The sequence below is a fragment of the Colius striatus genome, chromosome 17, assembly GCF_028858725.1.
Source record: "Colius striatus isolate bColStr4 chromosome 17, bColStr4.1.hap1, whole genome shotgun sequence".
Classification (NCBI taxonomy): domain Eukaryota; kingdom Metazoa; phylum Chordata; class Aves; order Coliiformes; family Coliidae; genus Colius; species Colius striatus.
The window spans coordinates 1,104,610-1,128,992 of NC_084775.1; the positions used below are offsets into that span (position 1 = coordinate 1,104,610).

Below are 24,383 nucleotides of genomic sequence, written 5' to 3' on the forward strand. Positions count from 1 at the left end.
AGCACCAATAAACTGATGAACCTAACAGTTTGCTACACTGTCTCCTTCTCCTCACACCTTCCGCTGCCCGGGCCACTTTTCCCACCTTTCCCCTTCATTCTCGCGATGGGCGATGCCAGCCGCCAGGTCTTCCCTCCGAGCGGCGATAACGCTGGCGCCCGGCCTGCCGTTCCCTGGGACCGCCCTTCGCCCCGGCACACCAGCGGGCCCCGGGCCTTCCGGGCCCGGCTCACAGGAGCCACGGGGCGCTGGTACCCCCGAGGGGCGCTCGGGCTTGCGGGAAGAGGGGCTCGTTATCTCGGAGGAAACTAACGCCTCAGCCCCAGCCCCAGACTGGGGAGCCCAGCCTGGCCGGCGGTAACGGCCGCTGTGCCATGTCGGGCGAGGGGCGGCTGGGCCACGGCAATGGCGGTGGCGGTGGCGGCGACAGTGCTGATGGCGGCGGTGCGGGGCAGGCCGGGCCGGCGGCCTCTCCGCCACATCCTGCCCTCGGCGGCTCGGCGCGGCCTCGGCGCTCCTCTCGGAGGCCCCCTCCCCGCCTCTCCCGGCCCTTCTCCGGCCCCGGGGCTCAGCTCCAGTCAGCGCCCAGCAGCCAGGCGCCGCGTTGTAGCCCCGCCTTTCCCATTGATGGCGGCAGCCGCCGGGCCGCCTCCCTCCGGCCCGCTCCCCCCAGCGGGGAGGCGCCACGGCGCGGAGTGACAGCGGCGGCTGCGGCGCACCGGGCGGGCGGGCGAGCGGGCGGCGGTGCGTGGGCCGGCCGCCCTCCTCCGCGGCCGCTCCTCGGCGAGGAGCCGGGCCCTCCGCGGCCCCCTGCCCCGGCCCGGACAGCGGAGTCGCCGCCGCTAGGAAGCCGTGCGAGGAGGAGGAGGAGGAGGTGGGGGCGGTGGCCGGCGGCGGGGACCCCTGGAAGGAGTGCGCGGAGGCGGCGGTGCAGCTGGCGCTCCGCGCCGGACAGGTGAGAGGATCGCTCCCCGCCCGCGCCGCGGAGCGCTGCCCGGCGGCGGGACAGGGGCGCGGAGAGGCTGGGGGTGCGGAGCAGGCTGCCCTGCGGCTGGAGCATCCTTCTCCCAGGCGGCCGTACCGGCTGCGCTTCGAAATGAAAGAAAGAATTGTGCTAGAGGCGGGCGGTTTGAGGAAGCGCCGTGTGGGCATTAGGCTGGTGGGGCAGAGCTGGCGGGTAGGTGGCAAGCGGGCCAGGCCCCCGCTGCCGGAGACCCCGGCCGTCCCCTTCGGCCACCCCCTTCGGCCGCCCCCTTCGGCCGCGGGGGTCACGTCCAGCTAAGGACGAGGAGCCCCTTCAAGTGAAGGCCAGTTTATTTTGTAACTGGAAGTATTCTGATTTCACTTCAATAATACGGTGGAAAGAACTGTCAGCGTGAAGGTGGTTTTAGTAACTTTTTCAAATGTACACCGAGCGTTTATTCTATTACTGTCACGTTTTGAAGTGTGTGGTGATGTTAAGGTTGAATTTGTGTATAACTGAAGCTTTACGCTGTGGTGCCTTTATCCAGAATGTTGTGTATGTGCACGTTCCAGGACCAGCATTTAGTTTTGAGCAGCTCGTGCAGAGAAAAAATGCCCGTGTCAGGGAGGCTTTTTCTTCTTCTTTTACATACCGGTGTCTTCAGAGTAACTGAATTTCACTTGCTGGGGATAAATCGGCAGTGGCCTTGCAAAGATCTCCGTTAGCTTAGTTAAGATCCGTGTTTTGACACAGCAGAAGGTTGGTCATCTCAGGAGACATCCTGGCCGCACTGTGCGCAGCAGCAAAAATTGCACCAACTCTACCAGAGCCAAGAAATGGGATCAGCAGATTGTTCAGATGAGAAACTGAGTAAAACACAAACCTCAGCAACATGTATTTCTCTTCTGCTTCCATCTGCTCTATTTTGAAACTCACGTTGTATCTGTACACTATGATTTAAGAGCCTCCCTTTTCTATCTTGAGTTTAGGACCTGTAACTTTTCCTTAATGTGTGTTATTAAATGTATTTTCTCCTTAGTAGAAAGACACACACAAAGATGGAACAGAATGCCAGAGGAGAGGAGACTTGTTTTAGTAATACAAGGGAATAAGTGGGTAATCCAAATTGGGATGACAGGTCATGCTCTCACAGGCTCTCCAAACAGCAGTGTCTCCAGCATACTCATTCTGCCAGCCATTTCACAGGAGAAACTCATGACTTGCTCACAGCCATAACCATCTCCAGACATTTAAATTGCCTAGAAGACCACAGCTGAGTACCTCTTCCTGGAAGATATAAACATGCCAGAAAATTCATCCTGGTATCTTTTTAGCTCACAATTTGCCATCGCTACAGTGCAACTGGCAGGAAATGCCCAATTCATCGGCAGCCCAAATTTAAACCAGTCAAAGATATTGTTTAAGTAGGACTTTGGAACTGTGTCGGGTCTTTATTAACTTTGTAACGTTAAGGTATGTTTTTAGTTCCAAAACCCATCAGAGATTCTTGTGGAGGAAAAGGTGCAAATAGGGCTGTATCTTTTATTTAAGTGTCAATCCACTTCTAGCTGTCCCCAAAAGAGTCTAGAGACAAGAACACAAAATGCAGTGTGATATAGGTTTGGTAGGACTGGATTTTTGTTGAAAATTGACTGATCAAATGGGTCACCAAAAATAGTCGATTCCGCTGGTCATGTTCATCTTGTTCTTCTGCTTCTCTTCCCACCCCTCAGAGCTCTCCACTTTTGCCTCCATTGCTAGAAGTCTGCTTGCACTCTTTCTCCCCAGATCTGCCTCCTGTTTCCATGCCTGCTTGAAATGTCACCACTTTAGCCTTGCTTTTAAGGCCCTCCATTTTTCAGGACCATGGCAGGTTAGGAAGGCTTGGAATCATTAGAAAGTTTCTAAAAGAGACTTGGTGCAGGGGCCAACCTAAAGAAAGGCATGCAGGTCAAGATTTTGAATTTTTAGGGAAATGTAGACGGTAATACAATTTCCTGGTGTCCCCTTTTGTCCCCAAACGTGACTGTTTGGTTTACATTTCATGAGTTGGAGTAAAATGTATCTTCGTTCCAATGGATCGACATCTATGCTTTGGTATAGTTTCTTCTAAACTTCAAAGGCCATTAAAGAAGTGATTGCTTGAATATTTGTCAAAAGTTGTGTTGCTGGAATAACTTCTATTCCCAGGTTAAAACTGTGACATTCTCGCCCATCCTCTTACTTAGTTTCATTATTTTTATGAATGATCACAGACTCTCATTTAATACGTATGGCTTTTTCATAATGAGAGTGGCCATGGTTTTGTAACCTTGGTAATTGACCTGCATGAAAATGATGCAAAACCTGCTCTGTGAGGCCACATGTAATTGCACTTTTTGAAACCATTCTTCTGCAAGGTCTTCTATGAGTATGCTCTGCTTGCTGTATTCATGAGACTGTGCTTGTTGGTTTAGTATGACTTTTTGCTTAAAAAAAAACAGCATCCTTGATGCTGTTGAGAGCACTGAGTAATATTTGCAGAGTTCTCTGAGATTACAGTCAGAGAAACTTCACCAAAATGAGTGATGTACATATGGGTGAAAAAAAGGGTAAGAAACTCAGACTGGAAGCCATCACATTCAGTCCACACTAAGTACTTTTTGACTCTTTTTTTCAGAGGATATTTTTGTGAGGCATAAGAGACCTCACAGAATCCCACTGAAAAAAAAGGCATATCCGCTGATTCTAAAAAGCCAAAGTCTTTTTCCCCCATATTTGCACCCAAGGGATATTGTTAGGCTGTTGTCTATGGAACACAGACAGTTTTTTTTAACAAACTGGATTGATATTTCCTAAATTGTTTGCAGATAGTTATCCTTTTTATCTAGATGTTTAATTATGTGTTTGGGCAAATATTTCAGGACAATGTTGCAGGCAAGTAAAACCAACTTGGAATTCCCAGGATAAGGTGAGATAAAATACTTACCACAAGGACCTCACTGGAGGTGGCTGTCCTGGCAGGTACTGGGGGAGAAGGCGTCTTTTCCCTCTGTCCTCTTCATTCTCCTTTGTGTGAATTAGTTTCACAAAGGTGTTAGGAAAGGAGAAGTCCAGGACCATGACTGCACTGTGCCCTGCTCCGTGGGAAATGAAGAAGGGAGAAGGACAACTTCGCTCTTGCTCTGTGATGTGGTCTTCGTGCATGTACTGCTTGATGTAAATGCCCATCACTTTGCATAACACCCCCCCCACCAAATGCTCCCAGACAGGGTATTAGGATAAGATCTAGGCAATTCTTTGTTAGAGGGAAGGCAGCATGGGATAAGTGTTAAGTGGCTCTGCTGTAAATAACCACACTCCCAAAAACCAGCTGCTTAGAAATTGTTGTAAAATTTCCAGTCTAGATACAACCTATAATAGAGTATAAAAGACATTTACAGACAAAATACAGCATCTTGGTTGCCAGTTTTGTTGTACAATAGTGATAAGGAACAATCAGCAGTTTTCATTTCATCAACCTGTAGTTCTTCACCTGTAGATCTTTCACTTACCTATTGTCTGTTAGAAAGAGAGAAGCTTTTCTGGAGCTTCACGCCCAGCTGGGAAGACCAGGCAATTGCAGTAGGTGTCTTCAAACCTTGTTGTAAGGCTTCTGCAAGGAAAGGAGCTGAGTGATGTTGTTGGAGTAGTCTGAGGCCCCGGGCTGTAATACTCTGTAGGTAGATGATTTTTAGGGATTATTCAACATAAGCTGAATTCTGGACTACTCTGAGCTATTTGATGAATTTGTGAAGAATAAAGCTGTTTCCCCAATGATGCAGGGAATGTGGTCTTTGTGGGGGACACTAGCTTGGATTGCATACCTATACAAGCTGATGCAAATGCATATGAGTCCCTTTTGTCAGACCCTTCCTAGAATGCAGAGAATTATCAGGGATGAATCCATCCCATGGCACCACCACAGGTGAGCTGATGCAGATGGTGCCCATATGTAGCTGATGACCTCAGCATAGCATTGTGACTTCCCTTCTTCTGCTCTTCCCTTGACACATCAGTTACACAAGAGGCAGGGAGAAGCAGCACATCGTAGGACTGGGTAATGTGTGTCACAGCCCCTCAGCACAGGTCTGCAGAGGAAGAGAGAGGTGAGAAGGCCATCAGACACTGCTTCTGATCAGTCACACCCTTGCATAAGTCGCACCTCCAAAGTGACTGGAGCTTCAGGCTGGCACGTGCAGATCAACAGAGAAACAGAGTTAAAAATGGTCAGGAGCAATTGGAGAAAGGGTCAGAAATGAAAAATAATAAATTCAGTGCTGAGAGGTGCAAAGGATTGTGTTAAAAAGGGAGAGATCAAGTGCTGGATCACAGGGTGAAGAGCAACTGACTGCAGAGAACAACCACAGCAGAGAGCTTGCACCTCTCTTGTTTTTGCAGCAAGGCTCAGGTGTGATCTCACTCCCTCGTTGAGCACATACTGATTTAAATGGCTACAAAAATCTCCTTAATCTTATATTAAAACTGAGTAGAAGTCAAAACCATGGCACTGCTAAGAAGTTGTTGAAATCTTCTCTATTAAAAGGAGCATATTCCTCATCTATTTCACTATGCAGAGTTCTGAGCCCTGTTCTAAGCAGGGCATTTACTTGTGTACAGGCAGTATAAAAGTAAAGAACAATTAAATTGTAACAGAGTAGCATTTTTTTAGAATACACAACCAAGATGGCTGTATTGTTTTGAATTTTACTTTGTACTGAAGAGGAGCTCGAGGGCATTCCTAGAGTTGTGCTTTTATGCTCCTACAGCAAAACCTTCAAGAAAACCATGGAGGGCATTGAGGGGAGTAAAAGAAGTAAGTGTAGTTAATATTTTTATATACAATAGTGAAGCTCTGCAAGACGTCAAGCTGAAAAGTTTTAACCTGCCTTCACAAGCTCAGTAAATAGGCATAACTAGTGTTTTGAATACCTTCATTAGACACCTTCTGTACTAAAGCAACAGTTGGCCATATCCATTACTTGGCAGAACAATCAGCACACTCTTCAAACACAGTATTTTCTACTATGAAAACCAAGAGGCGAGACTGAAATTTGGGAGTTGCTGGTTCCCCTTCCCATGCAGCACAACTGTTTTCTTTGGTCATCAAGCATTTCTCAACACTTTAAAACTACTTTGATATTTGGAATAGTAGTGGATAGTGGAAAATTAGTTAAACAATTGAAATATTTGAAAGTTTTGGAAGGGACTTGGAATATTGGTCTTGTTGCTGCCAGTTTTAGTTAATATAATTCTGTACAAATAAGAGGTGTTTAATGTTTGGGAGTTTTTTTTGTTTTCCTAATTTCAAATAGTTTATCGTTTTCACTGGTTATAAAAATAAGTCAGCTCCATTTGCATCCTGCCTTCTTATTTTAATGAAAGAACAGAAAAAAACCAGAAATAAGATGGGAAAACTAGAAGAAAGCTTTTAACTGTTTTCCCATATGTGCATTTGCAGTTGATGTGGTTTAGTTCTGAGTTTATAACAGCTAAATCCTTAAAAAACATGTCAAAGACTTTTCTAGAAGAGTCCAGGGTTAGATCACTGGTTCCATACCTAGGGAAAAGTCTTAAGTTTTTTGTTTTATTAAAGACATAGAAATTCTTTGGGAATTAGTGGGTGGTCAGCTCTTGAAGTTCCAAAAACCCATATACTCGAGATAAAATAAACTTTGTGTGTTTTCACTGGCAAAAAAAAAAAAAAAAAAGAAACAAGTGGGGTTTGCCTTATTGCATGTCTTTTAAAGTAAGAGAGCAGTGGGGTATTGACCCTGTAAATTAAAGAAAAGAAAAGAAGCAGAGGGAGTTTCCATGAAAAATTCCTGAGTGTTAAGGCTCTTTCTTATCTTACATGTATTTTTTGTAATTTCCTAATTGGCTACAACTGCCATCATCCTTTTATTCTCTTAGTTGCGTTCCGTTCCTCAGTCCCTTTCTGAACTGTCAAGAGTGGTTCTCACAGAATGATTCAAAATGGTGTGTTTCCAAAGACTACTCATTAGCTCAGAAGGACTTTTTTAAAAAGTCAGAAGAATGAGAACACACTCTGGTAGAATTAGGCTTACAGTTGTTTTTTCAGGATTAGGTATAATTTTTCAGTAAATATATTATTTTAGTGTGCACTGGATGAATGGCCAACAACTATGGTCTGTGAACTTCTGTTTCAGATTATTAGGAAAGCTCTAACAGAGGAAAAACAAGTGTCCACAAAGACATCTGCTGCAGATCTTGTAACAGAAACTGATCATTTTGTGGCAAGTTGAATTATTTCTGTTCTGAAAGAGAAATTTCCTTCCCACAGGTGAGTGCCTATGGGATGATTTTTTTTTCCTTTAAGAGCTAAATATCTGACTGGCACTTCAAGGGAATTTTAAAAGTATCTATTTCTCATGTATATTAACCTATTGCTGTTGGACATTTTCACAGGACTCCTTTGTTTAAGAAGTATTACTTCCCTATACGTAGTACTTTATATTTTATTATCTTTATGTTTCTTAAGATATATATTGAATAGTCGTGTTTCCCCTCTAGGGGTATCATGTACAAAGGTTCCATGTGGATCTCCACTGATCAGTCCTCTAGTGTATAAGAATTCTTCCCAGGATATCTATTAAAATATAGTTGAAATTAATGATAGCAAATGTCCTGTCCTACAGACCTTTCTTCTGCTTTCTTTTGCCATGATAGGTAAGCATTTGCCAAATCAGGACAAGTACCGTATTTAATCACATCCACCCTGTGTTGTATGGAGTCCTAAAATGAGTGAGGAGCAGAGTTGTTTATCGTCATCATTTGATGCATGTACATGAAGAGATTATAAATTAGTATATGGGGTGTCAACCCAAGGTTTTAAAAAGAGATCAAATTATTGGCTTCTCTTGAATTATTATGGTCAATTTGAAAAATAACCATTCCTAGCACCTGTGCAGAATAGAGAGAGATTCTATGAGTTGTCTGGGTTTGGTTTGATGCAGAGGGTCTGCATCAAACATTTGACTTCAGTCTACATGGATAAAATGAATCTTCCTGCAGAGCCAGTGCAGAGCCTGTGTATCCTTTAAATGCTGTATGACTTCTTTCTAACTGTGTGCATCTCTGACAGAGATGAGCCTTACACTCCAGCACTGTGCAGAAATCAACAAAGATGAAAATCTGGAGGGCTCAGCTACTAATCTGGTTATCGACAATGCTGCTAGGAAAAAAAAACCCAACACCCCACCATAAGAAGGAACAGAAAAAACATTGTATACTAAATATGGCTTTCTAAATACGTGTTGTGTGTGATCACATCCTGAAGCAGTACTGTGCAGCACAATGTGTGGTTCTTGGCCACCATTCTCAAGAGAGTGCCAGGCTTTACGAGCCTATTATTTGTGTAATATTCCTTCGACTATTGCTGCCTGTGCTCCTTTCTCATCTCCACTCCTGTGTTGTGGGGTTTTTTTGCCTTGAACAGTCTGCCAGAGAACATAAAACATACACATAAAATAAGATTCATCAGAAGTGCTTAATTGAACTCAGAATGGGAACAAAAGTTTTAAGGTCAGTGTAAGACCTAGAAACTGAAGAATCCCTGACTTTATTAACTCTGTACAGTTAGCTTCTGACTTTATAGGCAAATGAAGGAATTGCTATTTCTTCAGTATTTTGCTGATGTTGGTTATTGGGTTTGGTTAGAGTTTGTTCAGACAGTAAATGCATTTATGTTAAACAATTGATTAAACTAGATTTAACTAGACTAGATTAAAACATTTGCAATGAGGAGTCCACAGTAGCAATCAAGGTTTAAATTCAAGTAAAACAAAAACTTCAAAAGATCGTGCACACTTTGTTTAGTCTGTTACTTAATCTTGCTGTTGGAAGCATTCTGCTACTTCTTCTCTCTTGATTCTTATGTTCTCTGAATCAACAAATGTACCTTAAGAGGAACATTAAAAAGTAAAAAAAAATTACAATACATTAAAAATTTAAAAGGGTTCTCATGAGAATCTGTGCCGTTTGCACTGTGACAGTGATGAGTCTTGAGATATTGGAAGTGTACCCAGAAGTAAAGAGAAGTATTAGGAAAACACGTGGAAAAGAGAATTCTGTCCCACGTTTCATTCTTCTTCTCTCCACTTGGTTCAGTGATATGTATCATCCTCATTCACACTTCATCCAAGTTTTCATCTCTCACCACCCTTTGGTACTCTGACATCCTTCAAGTGAGTTTTTTCAAAAGGGGATTTTTCCGATAGATCTTTGAATTGTGGATAGGCACAGCCTGAAAGGCTGTATTGTTACACAAGTTGTCATCTTCAGTTTTAATTGTGGCCTTAATCCTGTAGACATTACAACCACGACACAGTCATTATAGAGAGTGACATCCAGCACTAGCTTCCTGGCCTTCTGCTCTCAGGCCTCCATACGGGGATAGGTGAGGGGACAGCCCTGGCTTGAACCTCCTGCATTCTACTGGATGACACCCTTGCTGCAGGTTTCAGCACTTACTATGCTACAGGTTTCCCTGCTGTTCCAACAATGAGTTTCAGAGTGGCACCATGGTAAGAACAGATGTATGATGAGAGTTGGCTAAAATCACTGGACTCATTTTCAGTGGGAGAAAACTTTAATCCAGATTTAAGGAGAGCTCATAGGCTGTCAAATTAACTACTGTGATAACATGGCTATACCTCCTGCTTCTCAAGCTGTTCATAAAATTTTGTCTCCAGTATTTCAAGCCAAGTGTTTTGCTTAGTTTGCATATTTTTACAGGACAGGAAGCCATAGAACAACACATCTCACATTGACCTTGAGCAACTGTCACAGTTCCTAGTGTTGTATAACAGCAAGGGGCTTACTTTAAACTGTTAGCCCAAATTTCATTAAATGTGTAGCTAATTTATCCTGCATCCATTTTGGAAAAAATATTCTTGGACATCAAGACTGTATCAATGGCACTGCTGTTCCTCAGCTTCATGTTAGCATTTCTGTATGTGAGGACTGCAGCGTCACATCCCAGTGCAGGAAAAGGTGAGAAACAGACTTACAATACTTGAGAGCAAAACAACTCACACAGAAGTAGTCTTGTCTTTAAAGAGGTTACCATTTCATCTGTCTTGAACTGGCAAGGAAACAGCTACAGTTCAGGCTTTGGCTGTGGGGGTTGGCAGAGGGTTGAAGCAGAAGCATAATTTATGGAGAAGGTGGACAGTCTGAGAATGTGCTCCATCTGCAAGAAGATGAGCTTCCTCTGCAGCCAGTAGCACAGCCAAAGTGTGTGGTTGGGTTTATATGCTAATTACAAGATTTGTAAAAGATTTGTATCATTTGTCAAAATTATACAGCACCATGACAAAATAATGAAATATTTACAGCAAACAGTCTGCAAAATGTTACGTTTGAAAGAATTCCAAACGCTTGTTCTAGTCTTTCTCATTTCTCAGTTCCACACCAAGACTTTTCCTTCAGCTTTAATAGAGATGAAAATCCTAGTAAACATTTCCTTCTTCCCTCTTCATACCAACTAGGGGCCTATAATGCCATCAAAACAGTACTTTTTTTACTCAGGGAAAGCATTTGGAAAGTTCACAAAGTCTCCTCCTGTGTTGTCTGCGGAACATTTTAAGCTCACAATTGCAAGTGCTATGTGGCATCATGCAGCACTTGTTGAGAGCACAAGAAAAAATAGCTGCTACTCTAGCCCTGGGCAAGCAGCTATTTTATTTTATTGGGTTTTTTTTTTTCTCTTTGTGTCATCAAGAGGAGTTTTTTCATCTTCAACTGTTTGGAGGAGATTCTGAATACCACTACCAGCTATTTGAATGAGAAACCAAAAGCAAGATTGAGTGCTAGCAGTCTGATTCTGCACCTTCTGTACATGCAGCACTTAATTCAGATCTTTGAGAGTGACAGCTGCACAGCACTTAAAGAAACAGGCCGTGAGCAGTTCATGGGAGAGCAGGGATAATTAAGGTCAGCAGGAAGTGTACCAGAACTGGATGTTCATTTCCCAGGGAAAAAGGAGGGTATCTACTGAAGGAAAAGGATATCTACTGAAAGAAATTTGGACAGAACAACAGAACAGAAGATGAGCTCAGATTTCAATTTGTGCCTTCTGCATCCAAACAACAAAAAACCAATAACTTGTTGATTTTCTCTAGGTCACGGGAAAAAGAAAGTTTAGCTTTGTAAACCTCATTTCTCGAGTCAGTCTACTGTAAAAAATTCAAGTAGGAGTGAGATTGTGGATTTTCTAAGAGTGTGTTATTTCCTAATGACTGAATTTGGCTGCAGAAGAGAAGCAGCTACAGTTTGCAGTTTATATTACTTACTGCAATAGACAGTCCTAACCCATAAAATGACATTCTGCATTAAAAAACTCCTTCTGAAGTTCCAGGGGTGCCAGTTTAGATCCATTGTTGTATTCATTTTCATGACTTTTTTATATTTTGGGAAACATAAATGGAGTCCCTTTTTACCATGCAAAATAGTGTGCTATGAATTTGAGAACTCTCCTTCAAAGTTTCTATGAAAGCTCCTTATTCCGAGAAGAAAAAGCAGTATGTACGTTTATACATATAGATATAGATATAAAAATTAATTAAAATATACAGATATTAAAAATTAAGTATCTCTTCAAAAAGAGAAAGATGGAATTTGTCTTTTCACGTCACATCTCTAAACCACACTTGTTTTACTCCACACCAAATGCAGGTTTATTGCAGAAGAGTCCACTGCTGCTGGTTCAAAATGTGTCCTCACTGACAGTCCGACCTGGATTATTGATCCTGTTGATGGAACGTGCAACTTTGTGCACAGGTAAGTGGACAGTGAACTGGGAAGTACATAAAAGAGCAAAATGTAGCTTCTCACAAAGCCTCTCTTCTTCTTGAAAATGTTTTACCATGGTAGATTTATTCCATTGTCTTGTAAGTAGGTGTCATGCTGTCCTGGTTTCGGCCCATCAGGGAACAAAGACCACGATTAGCCTCAAGTACCGAAGAGGCTGAGAATTGCTCGAGGGCAGGGAGGGCTTAATTGCTGCTTAAGGTTCAGGACAAAACAGACCAGGCTACTTGGTTTGGGGAAGAAAACAGAAAATAATTTAATGCAGCATCAACTAAAACATACCCACAAAAACCCAAAACATAACCAAAACGAAACAAAACAACACAGAGGAATACGTCAATGAAGAGTCCAACCAGCCTTTTTAAGAACACCTTCCCGCCACACCTCCCCTCTTCCCGGGCTCAGAGCCCTGATCCCGGGGTTTTTACCTTGCCCCCCACCCTGAACGGTTCGGGGGGGCAGGCAGTGGAGGTCTCAGTCAGTCTGCTCCCAATAGCTTCTGCCGTCTGTCCCTCCTCAGGACGGGTGAACTCCACACCAGTCCTCCCTGCGAGTCCGTGGGGTAACTCACACACATGGCAGCCCTGCACGGGCTGCTCCGACGTGCACCCATTCCAAAGGCTGCAGCTCCTCTCTGCCTCTCGTGTGGGGCTGCTCTACGGCGTGCAGGCTCTCCAACACGGCCTGGGCCATGGCCGTCTCCCCACACAGTCCCTCGCCCGTCCGGGCTCACTCACATGGAGCTGCTGGTGGCTCTCAGTCCTGCCACGGATCTCCACAGGTTTCAGGGGCACAGCTTGCATTCTCGCCACGGCCTGCAGAAGGGTCTCCGGTCTACTGCTCCTCCTTCCTTCCTCCTCTGGCTGAAGGGTCCGCGTGGTCGCCTCCATCTTGTATCCCTCTTACACCTCCTGACCCGCATTCCAAATTCCCGTCCCCTAAATAGTGATCGCAGAGGCGCCAGATTGGCCCAGCCAGGCCGGAGGTGGGTGTGAACCCAGGAGCCGGGGGAGAGTCCGCAAACTCTTTACCGGGTCTTCACTGCAACCCGCTCCCCCTGTTACTAAGCCAAAAGCTGCTCCTTGCTAAACCAGAACACATGCCTTTATCTTTTTGTAGCTCCCTTAGTGTATCTGAGGGAGTGTGTGTTTGTGCTGGGGAGAGCTCTAGACTGTTATCTAAAGGTAAGCTAAAGTTTCTGCTGATTGCTTAATGGCCCACAGCTCTTGACTCACAGCTTGTTTATATATAACCGCACATGAACATGCAGAGGCTTGAGCTGAACTGGAGGAACAAGGCTGTGCTATGATGACATTTGGCCTAACGCCTTATGTGATTGTTACCTATTCCTTGTAGTGGTGACGTTTTCTCCCTTTCAAATACAAGTGCTTCAGTTTTCCTAAGAAGTACAACCTTTGCACATATGTAAAGTAGAAAAAACAAAGTTGTACATAGATACTGTTTTTAGACTTACAGAATACTGCTCTGCAAAAGTAAATCTAGGGCTCGTTCTCACAGAAGTGCAAAACCTTTAATTCATCATTTAAGTCCTAGAAGTTGTAAATGAATGACTGCTTGTAATACTTCTGCTTAAAATATGTTCTGCCTTGTACTTTGTGATGTAACATAACTGCAGTTTTCATTAAATGAGAACAAAATAACTTGTTGGTGCAATTCCCTAGAATTCAAGGGGAGGTGGAGGGATGTCATGTGCTTTTCTTCAAGTGACATTTTCTCTTACTAGCAATATTTCCTGAGCCTTGCCTTCACAACTCTTTTTAAAACTTGTTTTTAAGAAATGAATTCCTTTCATTGTTTAAAGTGTAATAATTATACTTTAGTCAAAAGGAGCAAATTAAATACATGATGGTGACTGATGAAAGAGAGGGTAGAGGAGCTGGTTTCTCCTTACGTTGATGTCAGCAGCAAGGTATCTGTGCAGCTGGATTGCTATCTCTGATGCTTGAACTTGAACAGATTGTGCTCTTTAAAGTGATGACTTGTTATAACAACAGTGATGATTTTATACTGGGTAATTCAATTACACTAAGGCAAAAAGATCACTAAAATATACAACGCGTTTCGTGTAAAAAGCCTGGTATCTTCCTGTGCTTATTTCTTGCCTTCTCCAATAGTAAATTCAGTTTTAACGACACTGACAAAGAGGACAACAAAGGAGAAATAGTACAATGCCAGGAGCATTTTGACACAAGTAAAACCACAGAGCTCCATGTGGGTTTTTTTTGCCTGAGGGAGTTGCATAACGAGTAAGTCAAGAGATTTTTCATTAGTGATGGGTCTTTTCTTATTTTTCACAGATTTCCGACAGTGGCAGTGAGCATTGGATTTGCTGTTAACAAAGAGGTATGAAGTATGTTCTTTAAGATGAGTGTCTGAGATGTGGGTAGAACCCTCAAAATCACATGGGAACTTTCAATAAAATACTTTTAGAAAGAAGCTAGCCACTACTCAGGTTTTTCCACCCTTTTTTAATTCATGTGGTCATACTCTACTAGTCTAAAATGATAGTCCTGCAAAACCTACTTGTGCAAACTGGCAATTGAAAGATAATTCTTACAAATTATTATAAATATTATTATAGGATTTATGTGGGGAAAAAAGAGAGTACTGACGTGGGCAAGGTTTTGTAAGACAAAACCGTGGTGAGTTAAATAATAGTGTTGCCTATTTGTAATTGAAACACATCTCCCAGTGTTCTTATATTAGCATTATTGCTTCTTTCCTACAAGCGGTATCTGTGAAGGCTAACTGCTGCTGTGAGGCAATTCAGAACTGATTTCTGTTAAGACCTCTCTGAACTTATGGGCCTAGTTAATTTAATCTACCTTTATGGTTTTCTTAACATGGAGAATAAGTGTATTTCCCACGAGAGCTTGATTATTGGCGGGGGGGTGGGGGTGTGTTAAGTATCCAGCCTTCATATGTGCCATTTTGAGTCTCCTAGCTATACCCGATCACGCTACTGCCTTTTCTCTGTATGTTGTCAGCTTACAGTTTGATATATACAGAAGAAGGAGCTATTCAAAGGAATGTACCTTTTTCAGACTAATTGCATGATCTCAAATACATGTATAGCTGTAAGTGAAGCCACCAAGAGTTCCATGCAATAACAACATAGTTTTCAGGTGCGCTAGTGCCTGTTACTGGTTTAAACAGCACAATGTTCTGTACTTCTCTAGTTAGACTTTTCAAACATGGAATCTGCAGAGAAACACTTCCATGCTTTTCTGAAGTTTGTTCATTCCCAAAGATCCTTTTAAATACTACATATTATTACCAGACAGCTTTCTCTAATATTTATGTTTTCTAGAACACCATCATGATTTTGATGCTGCATAATTTGGGTTATGTAAACTGAACAAAGCTGAAACAAAAATAAAGAATGATGTTAAATCTCCCTCAGTAAACAAATGGGAAAAGCAGAAAAAAGTATTAAGCTGAAAAGGAGCCAAAGTACACACAGGGGAACTGACCTGAATGTAAGCCTTGAATGGTACTGAAGAAATTCCTGCAAATGTCTTCAGGGAAAGAGTCTATTAATAGTGTCTTCCTCAAAAAAACCCCTTGCCAGATGCAATGTGAATGGTGAATCAAATTCAGAGTACTGTGTCGGCTGTGAAGTGTGTTATGTCTGTAGGCACACATGCTAACTGTAAACTAAAGGATGAGTGCTTCATTAGGGGTTCTTTAACAGCTTGCTTTTGTGTGCGGTATGTTTCAATATGCAAATAGCTAGCAATACTTCATCAACATTTTCATGGAATTATTTTATTGGTAAACCATGTTACAGATCTATCTGTTTGCCTAAGGATAACAGATAACAATAATCACATGTATGTAGTGAAGTTTTCTTTTAATCAATCAAAATGCAGATGAGAACAGACAGAAGCAGACATGTGCCAAAAATGTACATCGTTGTACACAGGAGGTGATAAAAAATTTATCCCAAAACCAGATATCGTGAATTTGAAACACAGTAAATTCAAGCAATTGAACATACAGACTTGTTGTAGTGCCTCAAGCAGACCCTCAAAACTTCCCTGAAATTTGGGAAGTTTAACTATTCACCTGGATTAATTATGAGCTGGATCTCCCTATTTGGAGAGTTGTAATGTCAATGACCCCTAAGATTTTAATCCTTGATTATATAACACCTTTTTTTTCAGTGCTTGAATATCTCATGTTCCACAAAAGCCCGTGCTGGCAGAGACTAAAAACATGTGCTCCCATTTGGGCTGGCTGAGCCACTTTTGAAATGGCCTCACTCCTTTTTGCAGTCAGAGTTCTGGTTTCCAGATGGGCAAGGAACAGTTTTGGCACGTGCCACTTTGTCTTCCTTTCTCTGGACATCCAAATCTAGAACAAAGCAAGGAAGTGGACCTTCTGCCCTTGCAAGTGCTTTGAAATTTGCCTGTGTTTTGAGAGACATAATTTGGTGGTGGCCAGTTTCACTAGTGAAGATGGATCTTCTTTAGTCTCACTTCTTTTGATGTTTTAAGTATATAAAATCACAGTTGCTCTTCTTCTGTGAGGACTGTGGCTTCAGTGAAATAAACCAGCCCTGGAAGAGAGGGTGTGTTTCCCTATGCCCACCACTGGAAGTCAAGCAGCCTTCACCAATGCATGATGTGTTGGAGGTCTAGGCTGTCACGTTACTTCATGCCTTTTGTTTCTAGGAAATGTGACTGTTGGATAACATTGATCTGCGCTATACATTTATTATTCACATGTAATCATTTGAAATCACAGTCCAGGCAAACACTCTTCTTTGTCAATGCCAAATTTTGTAGAGGCCTGGCATGGGAGTCCAGGCATCAGGATGCACCTAAATGAAGGATCCATCTTCCCTTTGATCATGAATGGTGTTTCTTCTCATGCTTAGGTTCAGGTCAGGCCTTGTATGTGCTTCTGTGGTCAACAGAATTGTTCTTTTCCTCATAAATCTATCCGTATCACCATTAAATCTCTTCTACCAAGCCTCCTTATTTTTCTGGCCTGTACTAATGTAAGGAGTAGCCTGTAAATTTTCTCCTGTACCCTGAATTCGTGAAACCCCACTGATACTTGATCAGCCAGCTCATTTTCCTAAACAGAGACCTCCCTCTTAGTCTCTTCAACTAATTTCTACCTATAGCCTTTATGAAAACTGAAGAGAGCCACTTATCTGTTAGAAATTCATTTTAGAACTCAGAAGAACAACTTAGTCATGACCTAGCTGTGACTGGTGTGGTATGAATGCTTGGTGCATTTCAGCAATGAGGCGTGCTTTAGATATTCTGTAATTATAACTTGGGCCTGTTATGCAAAATTATCTGAGGCAAATTGCTTTCACCATCCAGAGTTTTCACTGATGGCTAAACAATGAATACCCTGCAGCGTGCCTGGATGGGTGTTACTGTATTTGAATTCGATAATTTAAAAAGTGATTGTTAAATCTGTGTTCCTACAGTTATGCTTTGTGATATCTTGTATCTTTCAATCTAATGACGTACCTGTTGCTCACCAACCGTTTACCGCATTGCTAGAATCCATACTCTACTTCTGCAATACTAAATTCATTGTTAGCCTGTTTAATTAAATGATGTCTCCAGCCTAATTTGAGTTTGAAAACCCCCTTGCTACTTCTGCTAAGAATTTTCAACTTAGGCAATTAGCTGTAATAAGCAGGCAGCCGTTCTCTAGCGGAATGAATGCCTCGCCTTTAACCCACAGTAGAGGTGACAGCTGACACTTGGACACAGCTTAGTTACTAAGTAATGAACGGCTAAACCTTTGAGTTTTGTCATGCCTTTAATGCCTCCAAGTTCAGCTGGCACAACAGAAGCAGAGACACTTGGCATTTGATGAACCATCTGCATCTGCATTGGCATACGCTTGTTATAGACTAGCAGTATGCAGATCTCAGAGGTGGACGACTTCAACACCTTGCAAGTCACTGTGGGTCTTTCCTTTGACTGTACACAAGGCTGACATCCTCATCTGCTGTGGGGCAGAATTGCCCTTGCTGAATGCAATACAGAAATAACACTCATATTAGTATTTCTTAATTAAGATACTGGTTTCATTTGTAATAGGTAAGGGTTCTTCTCAGTCATAAGGTGTCGTCAGTCTCTGAAATGTCAGAATGAGGAGGAGCTATTACTGAATGACTGGTGGTTTAGGTAGAAAGTTTCCTTTGCTCTTACTGTATTCCCAAATAGTTTATTAACAAATTTCATTGAAGTTCCCTATTCATGAAATCCTGTTTTCAAATATAATTAGATTAAAATCATTGCTAATCCCTCGTTTATTTTATTATGCTGGGTCCCCCGTTTATTTTTAGTTGACCGCTAATGTTAGTACATTTGCCAAAAGCTGACCGGTCAATGAAATCAAATGGTGTGTATAAAGAGAAGGAATGTAAGAAGGCATACTTCTTTTTAATCTTTCTGTTCTGGTTTTAAAAATATCTGTTTAGATCAGACTGTTTGGTATGAGAAATCTGGTCTTGCTTGAATTTTTATGCAAAGCTGTCACTTATCCTATGAAAGAGTTAGAGGTATAAAATTTGGGCATGAAAACTGTTTTATTGTGAAAAGTCCATTAGTGTTGTGTTTAAAAACAAATTTCTAGAATCTGCCTGGAAGCTGTTGAATTACTGGAAGCAACTGCCTACATTGCAGATATCTCGAAGGCCTTAATTTTAACAGAAATTGGTCCAAAACGTGACCCTGCGACTCTGAAATTGTTCCTTGGAAACATTGAGAGATTGCTCAAGGCCCAAGCACACGGGTAAGATATTTTACCATATATGTCTCACATTAGTGACCAAAAGTCATTAAAAGCACTCCCTCCCGCCCCCTGAAAGCAAAACCCAGACAAGTATGTGGCATGTTTTGCAATCTTGACACATAGGTTGAAATCAAAGGCCCTTTCTGCTTTCCATTACCATGTGTCCTTCTCGTGGGGTTTAGGGTCCGTGTGATCGGGAGCTCAACCCTGGCCCTGTGCCATTTGGCGTCCGGTGCTGCAGACGCCTATTACCAGTTTGGGTTACACTGCTGGGACTTGGCAGCAGCCACTGTCATTATTAGAGAGGCAGGTGGCACCGTGATAGACACTTCAGGTGAGTAAAATATCATTGTCTCTGTTGACTTTTGGGTGACCGAGTGGCTATTTTGGGGCAACTTGTGTTAACTCAATACAGTCTTCCTATGGCTCTACCTCATTTCTAGCAGCATCCTGTAGAAATGTCTGTACTCTCCACTAGAGTCTGGCTGATTATTCATGACACAGTGATGGAATTCCAGCCCAGGGTTTCATCACATCAAGATCTTCTGAGTCAAACTCTATTTTGATGACTGAATAATTCCTTTAAAGTATCAGATTTACAGTGAAGAACTAGCCCAGGAGAATGGTAGATGCATTCAGATTCCAAACAGATTTGGGGAGACATCCTCCTGAGAAAGGATGATTCCAGGTTATTATTTTACTCATTTAGACAGTACACATCTCACAGTAATTGTTTACTGGTGACTCCAGATAGGAGTTGCTGAATAAGATTGTCCTTCCCACCCCAAAAAGAGCCACGTATGAAATTGTTTCAGTGTTTCTGAACCTCCTGAATGACAACATGGTTTCTATTTCAGAACACATTGCCTTTTTACATAATGTAAGACAGTTCTCATGAATCCCCTTGTTCTCAGGGGGACCGCTGGATCTGATGTCCTGCCGAGTGATTGCTGCGGGCACCAGAGAGATGGCTGTGTTCACAGCTCAGGAATTACAAACCATTCACTACAGACGGGATGATGAAAACTAAATACTTAGCTATGGAGTCTACTCTCCTAAACTATGTTAACCTTTGCAAGATGGGTGGCTTAAATGGTACGTGATTTCAGCAGGATGCTTTCTGTGGAGATTGTCTGTGTCAAATATTTTTAATAAATTTATTACTATGTGGAAAGGCATAGGGAGATTTTTAAACCTCTAAGAATCTTGTTTCCTTTTGAATATGTATCTCTTTCAGCAGTATCTTTTTTATAAGATAGCATATTTTACTTGTAGTAAATTAGTCTCAAAATGAAGTTATCATTTCATATCTGTGGGGCTGATATTTAGTCTTTTGTAACACGCAGCTAAAAATGGAACTTTATTTTTACAGATGCAGATCTCAGGTAAACGAGCTTTAGGACTGTAGTAAGGACAAGTAGTTGAGAATGTGTGCCTATAATACCCTTGTTCTGTGATACTTAAGAACGCAATAAAAGTGACGTTATTGTTTCCTAACTGTCATAGCTATATATCCATATATATGTATATCATAGAATCATTTTGGTTGGAAAGGTCTTTTAAGATCATGGAGTCCAACCACTAACTTCACACTGACAAGCCCATCACTAAACCACGTCCCTCATCTGCACATCTTTTAAATATCTCCAAGAATGGGAACTCCACCACCTCCCTGGGCAACCTGTTCTGTTGTTTAACTAGCCTGTCAGTGAAGAAGGTTCTCCTAATATCCAATCTAAACCTTCCCTGGTGCAACTTGAGGCCTTTTCCTCTTGTCCTATCACTCATTACTTGGGAGAAGAGACCAACCCCCAGACTTCACTACCACTTCCTTTCAGGTAGTTGTAGAGAGTGATCATGTCTCCTGAGACGCGTTTACTCCAGGCTAAACATCCCGAGCTCCTTCAGCCTCTCCTCATAAGACTTGTACTCCAGACGCTTCACCAGCTTCATTGCCAGCCTCTGGACACACTCCAGCACCTCCATGTCCTTCTTGTAGTGAGGGGCCCAGAGCTGAACACAGTAGTTGAGGTGCAGCCTCACCAGTGCTGAGTACAAGGGGACAATCACTGCCCTGGTCCTGCTGACCACACTATTTCTGATACAGGCCAAGGTGCCATTAGCCTTCTTGGCCACCTGGGCATACTGCTGGATCATGTTCAAACAGCTGTCAGTCAACACTTACGTACATCCATGTATATCTGTGTGTATGTGTGTGTGTATAGATACACACCTATACACGTATATGCATGTATACATATACATATCGGTGTCTTGGATGTTCACAGCAATGTAGAGAATGCTTAGAAGAAAGCTAATATTTGAAGTTATTTTCAGGTAAAGAGCATAGGTTGTTTAGGTGGTTTTGGTGGGGGCTGTCCAAATGGCAAATAACAGAGCTGATCATGAAAAACGTGTCATGATTTTACAAACTGTCCAGGTAGTTCTTGTTTCCCTTCATCCCTCTGCATTGGGATAAACCATACTGTCCTACAGGCCTCTGTAAGATATTTAAACCTTTGAACTCTTACTACCATAGAGTAAGTGTAGTTAAAACCAGGAATATCAACTCCACTGAGTTGTTCACAATATTAATTACAACACGCAATAGTAGGCCAACAGAATAGAGCACAGTATCAAGGAGCTGTTGATTTTGGAGAAACTTGGAGCAGAACAGCAGGATTTGAACAAATTACAGGCAAGTTATTAAAAATATGAGATATGCTTGAAAAAAAGTTGTAAATCACATGCCCTTTCTCACAAAGTCGTAATCACACTTTTTGATTAGAGAAATGTGTAAAATCAGTTACATACATTTCCTAAATACACAGTTGCTGTCCATCCTCGTATCTAGCATTGGTGTTAATTCCCAGTTGATCATTTCTGTTCATATTAATTGTTAAGTTATGAGCACATGGAATATACAAGTGTGTCCAGAAAAGCAGTTGAGATTAAATGACTTCTATATTCTTATTTAAAAAAATAGTTAAAGGGTACTTAATTTTTGCAAGAATGCAAATTAAATAGAGGAATGAGTCAAAAAGTAAGTTGGTTAAAAGTTTTTAACTTTATACACTGCATGTGTAGACTTTGTAAACATGTTGAAATATCTGCTTAGAACATACAAACTAAATATTTTTTTAAATAATCTTACATATATTTCTTGCAATGAAAAACGTTTTTTACTGACGATAACATAAAATTCTGTGTGATGCTTTTTTCACAAGAAATATGAAGTATTGACTGTGTGAAGAATGTTTAAATACAACTAAGTGCCGCAAAGTTTTCGGCTCTTGGCCTGAAAAACCAGACTCGAAGTCTGCAACCCAGACTCTAAGTCTGAAAAACCCAGGCTCAAAGTCTGAAACACCCAGGCTCGAAGCCTGAACAACCAGCTCCAAGCCTACTTCATGCGGTGATCAACCCAGGGTCCGATTCTCAGCTGGGTGGGAAGAAATCAGTCCTACTCAATGTGAGTGATAGCAGAAATCCTCTTTTATTGAGAGCAGGCTCTAACTTATATACACAGCAGCTTCAAAGCTAGCTCAGCAACAGCAGCTAATAGATTACATTCTCATGTTCATCCTACTTGCGGTTTCTGCCATAAGCAAGCTCCCTCACATTTTCCCATCTTGTTTTTCCCCCGTAGTTGTTTTCCACCTTGGGCTGTTAGCTCGATAGCTGAAAACAGCCCGACCTTGAGCTGTTAGCTCGTTAGCTGAAAACAGCCCGACCTTGAGGGAGCAGAAAGCGGCCTGCTGTCTACATGACAGCAACTGCTTTAACCATGGCTCTGACTCTGGTCTTGATTGTGCATTAAATTCATATAACTAGAACTCAGATTGCCTTGCCCCAACAGGTCTAACATTATACCCCGGGATCCATGTCCATGCTCCCTTAACCACTCCTCCACAAATCCCCCGTTTTGTTTTTGCACGATCAAGACAGAGTCAGTCAATGTGTGTACTGCCTTCATAACACAACTATATACTATTCTAAACATTACAAGCAAAAGCAAAATAACCAAAATCCATCTTAACCCTTCTTTGATTAACACAGTCAACCAAGGTGACAACCCCCAAAAGCTGATTGAAGCCAAGTATCAAAAGGGTTATAACCCACCGTAATATTCTTAGCGTGAGCCTTTAAATATGCCAAAGCTTTGTGAATAGATTCACTATGATCAGAAAGATTAAAACAACACATGCCTTCAAAGTCTTGGCATCCGTGCCCTTGTGCCAATAGCAAAAAATCAATAGCTGCACGATCTTGCAATCAGGCATGTGTAAGGCTTTTCTGGTCTGCTAACAATTTTTCAATAACATCAGTAGTAACATTAGCTTGCTGCTCCGACCAACACACTAGCTTTTCTAACGGCCGTAAGGCCTGGGCTGCAGCCAGCCCAGGTACAAATGCTGAAGCAAATACATTCGCCGTAATGGACCACAATTGTACTTTACCATCACAATCTCCTTTTAAGTTGTGGGTGTTTCTTGTTTTCTGTAACTTGGTAATTTTTAACCAGTCCTGCTGTCGAGGAACAAAGTAAGTTAGTTTCCCTAAATAACATGGTTTCTAGATCTCTCTCTTGATCTACAGTAAATGCCTCCTCCTGAGCAATGAGGATATCATGCATACAATGATACACAAGTGCATGTCTAATACTACTTACATCACTAATCAAGCCTTCTAATGTCATTGAGGTTTGGTTACTTTGTTTGCTAAGCCAGCATCCTAATTTGCATAGCTGAGTTAATAAAGCAGATACTCTTACACCTGGAGCAAATATACTAGTTGCTATTATTGCTGAGGGAGACCAAAGGTAACATGGTCATCACACTCGCCAGTAAATGCATGCACAAATTGTTTTGGACAATGATGTTTCTAAATCATTGTGTGATTAGGCATCAAGATCGTCAGTTGTCCCAAACTGCGTGGTTCCCTTTGTAATCTCGAGGATATTCCAGGCCATGCCTGGTCCCCACAGATCAGAAACATTCCCTTTGGTAACTGTACAGGCACAAGACTAGACCTGGGTCTTTTTGGTGAAGTATAATTGCAGCAAGATGTTGTGCTCTTATACACGCCCAGGATGGGATCCACATTCTGTCCCAAATGTTTTGGTATTGCTGCTAAAATTAAACATAACACAAAAATCCATCTTTATAGATCCCAATAATTCTAACTCCTGTGGCTCTGTTGTCATTATTGGCAACCGTGAAATGATCAAATCCCAGCTGTCAACTTTGCCATTACCCTTAACTAAGGGATTTGTTTTTAATGCATTTGGTACAGGCCATTGTGCCACATCTGATGGAACTCCCACCAAACAGGTAGAAAAAGGATTATCTGGAGTGGCCATTGATAAACATATTGTAGACTGAGTGATTGCTTTGGCCAGTGTAAGCCACATGTTTTGCTTGGGTTGCTGAAATTGCCTAAAACCATTTACCACAATCATTTGAAGCATCAACAGTGTGACAAAATCTTTTTTTTTTTTTACTTCTGATAAAAAAAAATCCTTCACCACTGAGTCTAAAACACAAACCACCTTTTAGCTTCTCAATGCCAAAATGTTCTGTTCCTGACACCTAAAACACCTCAGAAAGTTTCCACTGTAAGAAAACCACTATTCATTATCACATTTACAGCAAAAGGCATAACATCACGACCAACAGTTTTTACACTCGTTGAGGCAAGGGACTGAGGATGGAAAGGACGAGCCCAGCGGTCCGTGAGGGCCGGGGCCGGCGGTGTCGGTGCGATGTGTGGGGGG

The 24,383-nt window shown here is 42.1% G+C and overlaps 1 protein-coding gene across 1 annotated transcript; it reads left to right on the top strand.

Moving 5' to 3' along the window:
* Positions 1-374: 374 nt before the first annotated feature.
* On the top strand, positions 375-19,637 carry LOC133627112 (inositol monophosphatase 2-like). Its single transcript, XM_062010306.1, is given in 9 exon segments — positions 375-730; positions 829-955; positions 7,153-7,286; positions 11,681-11,785; positions 14,134-14,179; positions 15,016-15,068; positions 18,449-18,607; positions 18,790-18,941; positions 19,522-19,637. Coding segments are annotated over 9 exon segments (1,248 nt in total).
* The last annotated feature ends 4,746 nt before the right edge of the window (positions 19,638-24,383 follow it).